This window comes from Portunus trituberculatus, chromosome 17 (genome assembly GCF_017591435.1).
Source record: "Portunus trituberculatus isolate SZX2019 chromosome 17, ASM1759143v1, whole genome shotgun sequence".
NCBI lineage: Eukaryota > Metazoa > Arthropoda > Malacostraca > Decapoda > Portunidae > Portunus > Portunus trituberculatus.
The window spans coordinates 5,297,501-5,306,138 of record NC_059271.1 but is presented as its reverse complement, the minus strand read 5'-3'; the positions used below and the strand labels follow the sequence as shown (position 1 = coordinate 5,306,138).

Below are 8,638 nucleotides of genomic sequence, written 5' to 3'. Positions count from 1 at the left end.
GTACTCAGTCCCCGTACCCGCCTTTCCTGCCCCCTCGTTCACCTGGGCTCCGGCACCTCTTCTCCTTCCCCTCCCTCCCACTGTCCATGGCCTCATAACAATTAACGGGTGTTTATGTCGCCTCATTTTTTGCTTTGCGTGGCTCTGGCAGACGGCGTTATGGGATGCTAACTTTGCCCGGCCTGGCGCCTCGCCACCCTAACTGTTATGGCGACCCCTCGAGGGTGTGGGTGGAAGGCGCAAAAGAGGAGAAAGAGGTGCTAGTGATGAGGGTAATGTAAGAGGTGCGGGACAGTACAAGGACAAAAGTTGGATGTTAAGTTAGCACTTATTGTAGGTTGGCAACTTTAAGCTATGTTACTATGACTTCAGCGAGAGATTCATATTACCCCTAGGACTCGTCTAACATCTCAAAAGTACACTGTTCACCTTTTTCTCTATCACGTCTGATTGTTTGTTTGTTTTTTCTCTCCAAAACTTATTATTATGCCACTGTAGAAAGAGCCGTAGTATAAATAACGGAAGGATGATTTTTCGTACTTAAGATCATAATCATATTATCAGAATATTTTGCATACTATGAGGTTTGAATTCTTTTCCTAATTTACATAAAAACAAACAAATCCGTTAGTACTGGAAGTGTCTTTGTGGTGGCGCTTTGTGACTGTGTGGTGGAAATAATTCATGGTACAGTGTCGTGGAAGTGTATTATGGATAGATATGTGTTAAAGCAGTGTGTGAGGTAGAGCTGTGTGTGGCAGGGCACATAATGATTCGTACCATGCATGCAGTGTGGTGTGACGGGAGCGCTAGTGTGATGATGGAAGAGAGCAATGTCGAGTGCTTTAGGTGAAGTAATTTGAGAGGGGCAAACAGTTTATAGCCTGGCAAATTGTGAGGTGGTGTGTGGCGTAGCGGAAACGTGTGTGGTGTATGGTATGGCAGCATGATGCGCGGTATATAGTGAGCTGTGTCAGGATGGTGCGTGGTCTGTACCAGGCGGTATGTGGTGTACCGTGTGACGGCGTGCTGCAAGGTGTGTAGGTAGTGAGATGTGTCAGGGTAGTGCAGGATGTATGAAGAATGCCGACGCATTTATGTAATCAGTGGTGAAGCAATGTAATACACGCAAATAATGTCAATGCATCAGCTGTTGACATCTAGAATTTGGCTTGCTGTCCCCAGCACACACACACACACACACACACACACACACACACACACACACACACACACACACACACACACACACACACACACACACACACACACACCAGAAGTGAGCCCCTTTGTAATATTTTCTCGTCACGGCACCACACTTTTCCTGATGCTTTTATTTTGTTTTCTCTTATCTATTTTTCGCTTACCATATTCCCCTTTTACCATATCCTCTCCATTTCCTACCCCTCTATTTAGACGCTGCTTTTTTTTTTTTTTTTTTTGCCTATGCATTAGGCCACTTCATCAGCTAGCAGGTTATTGTTGTAACGTTTACTTTAAATTAAGAGTTTTCACTCACATTTGATTAGCGACGCCATCGCTATAAATATTTAAGAAGCAAGTCATATATTTAAGATTTGTTTTCCTCAGTGGTGTGTGTGTGTGTGTGTGTGTGTGTGTGTGTGTGTGTGTGTGTGTGTGTGTGTGTGTGTGTGTGTAAGGTCTCATTCAAATCGATATTCTGTTGTTACTTTATCATCAGTAGTAGCCTATTGAGTTATGGTGTAACTTTAAACATGAAAAGGTTCAGTACAGCTACAGAGGGAAAATTCATACCAAGGCAGTAAATTTTCCCATAAAGTACATCATAATTGAAAGTTATTTTTGCGTAAAGGTGAAATAATTATCGCCACTGTTTAAAACGATGGCCCGTGATGTCCAGTTCATGGGAGGGAATATTAAGTTTTATTGATTCATTTCAAGAATCGTTGCATATTATGTCTTGAAATTAGCGCGATAATGTTTCTCTTATATGAGGTCCCCCGTCCAGCTGCCCTCACTCAGGGAAACATTCCTTATTTCACTGAAAGAATATATATATATATATATATATATATATATATATATATATATATATATATATATATATATATATATATATATTGCAATACACGCAACATTCCTTTATTTTGGTTAGGTTTCAGGAAACAAGTCCATTATCAGACCGTCGATTAAAAGCAGGTAAAAATCACTTGAATACTCGCACTCTTTGTTTACATGCTGATTATATAATAGAATCACCTTCTGTATACCAGCACATGAGCACACAACCCCATGCTACGATGGATTCGTATTGGTTGATGGTAAAAAGAACAACACAAACCATATTAACTATTTAAGACGATGAATTGGTTAATACAAAAAAAAAAAAGACAAATACAAACCATACCTCAAAACCTTAAAAGAAAATAAAAATAAATTAAAATAATAATAAAACAATAAATAGAATTTTCTACTTTTTTTTTAGATATTAAATCTTATGTAGATATCGCCGTAATTCAATTAGCGCCTACATTCTTTTATTAACGGGGATTCGGCTATTCTGAGCTTTGTTTGATTATTATATTTAAACAATAAATTTGAATTTTATTATCTTTATACAAGGTGTCCGTGAGCTAAGGTACATACTTCTGGATTTTGTATTAAATATCATACTGCAGTATATTATCATTAATTGGTATTAGGAAGTACTATTCGATCATGAAAATCTTATTCTTTCATCTTGTATAGTACATATAGTGAATTTAACTGTTAAATATGATGATGGAGCAATGATTTGATTTCGTGGTTTGTTTACATTCTGCTTTCGCGTACCACGGCAGTACCGCCACGAGTCAAACCAAGAGATCATTATGACTCCATTTACATAGGGAAGCACTTTGATACCTTGATTGACTTGGTTGTGGATCAGCCACCACTTTGGAACACCGCTCATCTCAATTGCATTTCCTCATCTTCTAGGGATAACCTATACTGGCTGCTTTCTTATCTTCTAGCTAACCATTTTCCTTTCCACATCCTCCTTATCCTCCTCCTCCTCTGCTGCTTTACTCATTCTTCTTGCAAAGCAAGTACACAGACTCCCCTGCTAAAATAATTCGGTTAATGGCATCCATGCTTGATGATTTAGCTTGTACTGTGTTTGTTTTGTTGCCCTGCTGCCGCGCGTGGCATTGTTGTTGTCTTTTTTGAGATGTCGTGTGCTATTATTTTCCACGACATCTCATCGAACATGCTGTCACATGATGCGATTTCGCAGGAAAAGAGCGACCGTGTGACAAGGGGTTTAAGCCTTATGTTGGTGTGGAGCAGGCCAGATTGGCGTTTTTTACGCCAAATTCTGCATTTCTGGCATTGTTTTACTGTGTCTAACGGAAAATTTATTGTTCAGCATTCTTTACATTTTGGCATCTTAATTATTTTTTTTCTTTTTCGTTGCACTAAGCGCCAATGAATTGTTCGCCGTGAGAGCACATATGCTAGAATGCACTTAAAATGGAGAAAACAAAAGTACTATAATACTCACGAGGAAATTAGTAATTGATTGGCTTTCTTTTTTCTTCTTATACACTTTTGAAGCCTTAAAGGAAAAGATTCAGCTAGGTTAATGAGGGTTACTCGATTTATGATGTCATTTCTCTCTGATGGCTGTCCGCAGCTTCGTTATGTCAGAGACATCCCTCCTCTGCATGCAGCTCTTCATGAGGGATCAGATGTTTTCAATAGGGTTCAGATCAGGGAAACTGGATGGCCAGTCCTCCAAAAAGTCAATCTGGAAGTCGTGAAGCCATGTCAGGACGGATTTTGCCCTGTGTCATGGATGGGGCTCCATTCTGCATGAACATGGTAGCGTTCACATTTCAAAAGACCTGGGCAAAATCACACACATAAAAAAAAAAAAAAAAATTATTTCATTAAGCGCCGCAACAGCTAAGGTCGTAAGGCGCAGCTCTGGTTAACGGGGGGGGGGAAGGGGACGCTATATCTCCCACCGGGCAACTAGTTATGGCAAGAAATCGAACACGAGCCGCTTAACAACTACGCCACTCAGCTCCCAAGTCACACAAAATTTCCAAATAATTGTTCTGGTTCATGTTTTCATTTCTTGGCAAAAATAGTAAACCTTCCACACCATGATAACTGAAGCAGGCCCGCACCATCAATGAATCAGGGTGCTTTTCACTTTGAAATATAAATTTTGTGTCAATTAGGTAATTAACTAACTGGTCGCCGGTACACATGCTTGCCACGGTTGCAGGACACCGTAAAGTCAGCTTCGTCGCTCCATAACACTTGCTGCCATTTTACCTATATATATATGTATATATATATATATATATATATATATATATATATATATATATATATATATATATATATATATATATATATATATATATATATATATATATATATATATATATATATATATATATATATATATATATATATATATATATATATATATATATATATATATATATATATATATATATATATATATATATATATATATATATATATATATATATATATATATATATATATATATATATATATATATATATATATATATATATATATATATATATATATATATATATATATATATATATATCAGTAGACACCTACCGAAACGATAATTTACTCCGAGCGAGGTCTAATAGTACTAGTTGAGGGGGTGCTGTGAACCTTCCATTAAAGCTAATTGTGATCTTGCTGAACGTTTCCCTTTGTGTCTCACATATCAAGGGGGCAGTCACAGCCTGCCCTCTAAAGTCAACTCTCCTTATTCACTCAAAACTACATGCACTTACCACACACACCCTTCACTTAAAATTCAAAATTAAGAAATGGCGACTCCAAACCCAGCCTCGGAGTCTCTTTCTGGGGAGAGGAGCAGAAGTGTCCCCAGGGCGGACTCCTTTCTTGATGACGATCCTGAATTTCTTGACACCTCCCTCAACTTTTTCTACATTAACTTTTGCAACATTCGCGGTCTTAGATCTAATTTTCAATCTGTGGAATACCACCTCTCCTCTACTAAACCTCATCTTCTTTTCCTCAACGAAACACTTCTGTCTGAGGCAACTGACAGTAGGTCCTTCTCTGTTCTATTTTCGTTCTAAAGCTGGATGTTGTGTCTATGTGTGCAACGACTTAACTTGTTCTCATGCCCACACTGTCTAACTAAATTTATCTGCGCTATCTATCTTTCCCCTAACCCAACTGACTAGAATTTTTTTTTTTTTTTACTATTTAACGTCCAAAGTGGAGCACATTCTGTCCCTCTACCCTTTCGCGGAGATCTCTATCCTTGGAGACTTCAATGTTCACCACCAGCTTTGGCTTTCCTCTCCTTTCACTGACCATCCTGGTAAACTAGCCTTCAGTTTTGCTATCCTCCATGACCTAAAGCAACTGGTGCAACACCCTACTCGTATTCCTAACCGTCTTGGAGACACGCCCAACATTCTTAATCTCTTCTTTATCTCTAATCCTTCTGCTTATGCTGTTACCCTTTCATCTCCGTTAGGCTCTTCCAATCACAATCTCATTTCTGTATCTTGTCCTCTTTCTCCATTCTCTCCTCACGATCCCCCAAAACGGAGATGCCTCTGGCGTTTTGCCTCTGCCAGTTGGGGGACCTGAGGAGGTATTATGCTGATTTTCCTGGAATGATTACTGCTTCTGTGTCAGAGACCCATCTCTTTGTGCTGAACGCATAACAGAGGTGATAGTGTCTGGCATGGAGGCGTACATTCCTCATTCTTTTCTCAACCTAAACCTTCTAAACCTTGGTTTAACACAGTCTGTTCTCGTGCTATACATGATAGAGAGGCTGTCCACATAAGGTACTTGAGCCTTCCATCCTGAATCTCACACACTTTATATTATATATTTCTGCCGGAATCATGCCAAGTCTGTTCTTCAACTTGCCAAACACTCTTCATAAATAGAAAATGTCAAAATCTTTCAAACTCAAACTCCCCTCGTGACTTCTGGCATCTAGCCAAAAACATCTCAAATAACTTCACTTCTTTATCTTTCCCTCCTTTATTTCATCCTAATGGCACCACTGCCATCTTTTCTGTCTAAAACTGAACGCTTCTCTCAAACCTTTGCTAACAACTACACCTTGGATGATTTTGCGCTTGTCCCTTCCTCTTCTCCTCCCTCTGACTATTTCTGTCTTCAAACAAAATTCTTCGTAATGATGCTTTCCATGCCCTCACTGGCCTAAACCCTCTGAAGTCTTATAGACCTGATAGTCTCCCTCCTATTGTTCTCAAAACCTGTGCTTTCCTGATTGTACCTTGCCTGGCCAAACTCTTTCAACTATGTCTATTGACTTCTACCCTTCCTTCTTGCTGGAAGTTTGCCTACATTTAGTCTGTTCCTAAAAAGGGTGAACTACCGTCCTATAGCTATAATCTCTTGCTTGTCTAAAGTTTTTTTATCTATCTTGAATAGAAAAATTTCTAAACATTTACTTCACAATCTTCTATCTGATCGCCAGTATGGCTTCTGTCAAGGTCGCTCTATTGGTGATCTTCTGGAGTTCCTTATTGAGTCTTGGTCATCCTCTTTTAGAGATTTTGGTAAAACTTTTGCTTTCGCGTTAGACATATCAAAAACTTTTCATAGTCTGGCACAAAGCTTTGATTTGAAAGCTGCCCTCCTACGGTTTCTATCCTTCTCTCTGCAACTTTGTCTAAGTTTCCTTTTCGACCGTTCTATTGCTGTTGTGGTAGGTAAACACTGTTCTTCTCTTAAATCTATTAATAGTGGTGTTCCTCAGGGTTCTGTCCTGTCACCCACTCTCTTTCTTCTTCTTCTTCTCGCTTTTCCCATATCTATATGGGGTCCCGGTTCCTTATCAGCCTTTTCCACTCTCTCTTGTCTAATGCTTCCTCTCCACTGAGGTCCTTCTCTCTCAAGTCGTCCCATATACAGTCATCCCATCTTCTTCTTGGTCTTCCTCTTCCTCTTGCTCCTTCCACCTGTAACTCCATCATCCTTCTACCAATCCATTTTTTATCTCTCCTCTTACAATGTCCGTACCACTGAAGCCTTCTTTCTTGCATATTTTCCACTTGCGTCACCTTAGCTGTCCCTCTAATTCTCTCGTTCCTGATCCTATCCCTCCTTGTCACACCCAGCATCCATTTCACCATTCTCATCTCTGCCACTTCTATCTTTCTTTCCTGTGCTTTCTTAATTGGCCAAGTCTCCGAGCCATATATCATCGCTGGTCTTACCACTGTACGATACATCATGCCTTTCACTTTTGCACTAACTTTTTTTCACATATCAGTCCAGAGCATTTTCTCCAATTTTTCCATCCTGCTTGTATCCTCCCATTTATTTCTATATCCAGTTCACCATCTTGCGACAGATTTGAGCCCAAGTACCTGAAAGCCTCCACCTTTCCTGTGCCAAGTACGATTGGTTGCCATCATCTTGTTGTCCCATCTGCATGTATTCTGTTTTGTCCCGACTTATCTTTAGTCCTCTACTTTCCAATGCGTCCCTCCACCTGTTCAATTTCCCCTCCACTTCCTCTCTGGTCTCCGCCACCAAGACTATGTCGTCGGCAAATAACATAGTCCATGGGGCCTCCTCCAGTACGTCCCTCACTATCACATCCATGACAAGATTGAAGAGGTATGGACTCAATGCTGACCCCTGATGTAGCCCAACTGTTACTGGGAACTTGTCCGTCACCCCGACCGCTGTCCTCACTTGTATGTATACACCTCTGTACATATCCTGGCACACCCTCACATATTTTTCTGGCACTCCCTTCTCCCGCATGCACCTCCACACTTCCTCCCTTGGTACTCGATCATATGCCTTTTCCAAGTCAATAAAAACACAGATGTAATCCCTTCTGTTTCTCTCTGTACTTCTCCATTAGCTGTCTCAACGCAAAGATGGCATCTGTTGTACTTCTTTCTGGCATAAACCCAAACTGGGCTTCCGTTATTTCTGTACATTCCCTCAGTCTTCTGTCCATTACTCTTTCATATACCTTCATTGTATGACTCATAAGCTTTATCCCTCTATACTTTCCACAGTCCTGGATGTCCCCTTTCTCTTTGCAAATTGGTACCAGGGTACTTTCTCTCCATTCATTTGGCAGTCTTTCACTATCAAATGCTTGGCAAATGATCTCATACACAATCTCGACTCCCAGGTCGCCCAGCGCTTTCCAAGCCTCAACAGGTATCTCATCTGGTCCAGTTGCTTTCCCGTTTTTCATTCTTCTAATTGCTTTCTTCACCTCTTGCACCATAATATCTTCCACCTCTACTTCATTTGGCTGCCCATACTCTACTATTTGCCTTGGGTTTTCTACATTCAGCAACATCTCAAAATGACTCTTCCACCTCTGCTTGATATCCTGCTCGTCACACAGAATTCTTTCCTCTTCATCTTTAATTTGCCTCACATGTACCAAATCTTTAGTAGCCTTATTCCTCTGCTTTGCTATACTGTACACTTTCTTTTGTCCATGTTTAGTGTCCAGATCTTCACTCCCCATCCTCCATGCACTCTTTGAATGTTTGCATTTTCTTGTCCTATGTGGCCATTTAGATCACCTCCCAGCACTATTCTCTCATTTTCTGGCACT

At 40.1% G+C, this 8,638-nt stretch overlaps 2 protein-coding genes across 2 annotated transcripts in view; both read right to left on the bottom strand.

Moving 5' to 3' along the window:
- Positions 1-7,371: 7,371 nt before the first annotated feature.
- Positions 7,372-8,374, bottom strand: LOC123505180. Its single transcript, XM_045256343.1, has 2 exons — positions 8,024-8,374; positions 7,372-7,857 (listed from the first exon to the last, which is right to left on the bottom strand). Exons 1-2 carry the CDS (start codon positions 8,372-8,374, stop codon positions 7,372-7,374), a joined length of 837 nt encoding a protein of 278 aa, XP_045112278.1.
- Positions 8,375-8,493: 119 nt separating this feature from the next.
- LOC123505179 (craniofacial development protein 2-like) overlaps positions 8,494-8,638 on the bottom strand; it is a 678-nt gene continuing 533 nt past the window's right edge. The window contains exon 1 of the mRNA XM_045256342.1: positions 8,494-8,638. This exon is cut by the window's right edge and continues 533 nt beyond it. Coding sequence (XP_045112277.1) covers positions 8,494-8,638 — 145 coding nt within the window.

Excerpts from the sequence above, each read along its gene's own strand:
- LOC123505180 (XM_045256343.1), bottom strand. The coding sequence starts at position 8,374 with ATGTTGCTGAATGTAGAAAACCCAAGGCAAATAGTAGAGTATGGGCAG. Across the intron at positions 7,858-8,023 it reads CAATGAAGGTATATGAAAGA|GCATATGATCGAGTACCAAG; the intron begins GTAATGGACAGA and ends GACTTGGAAAAG.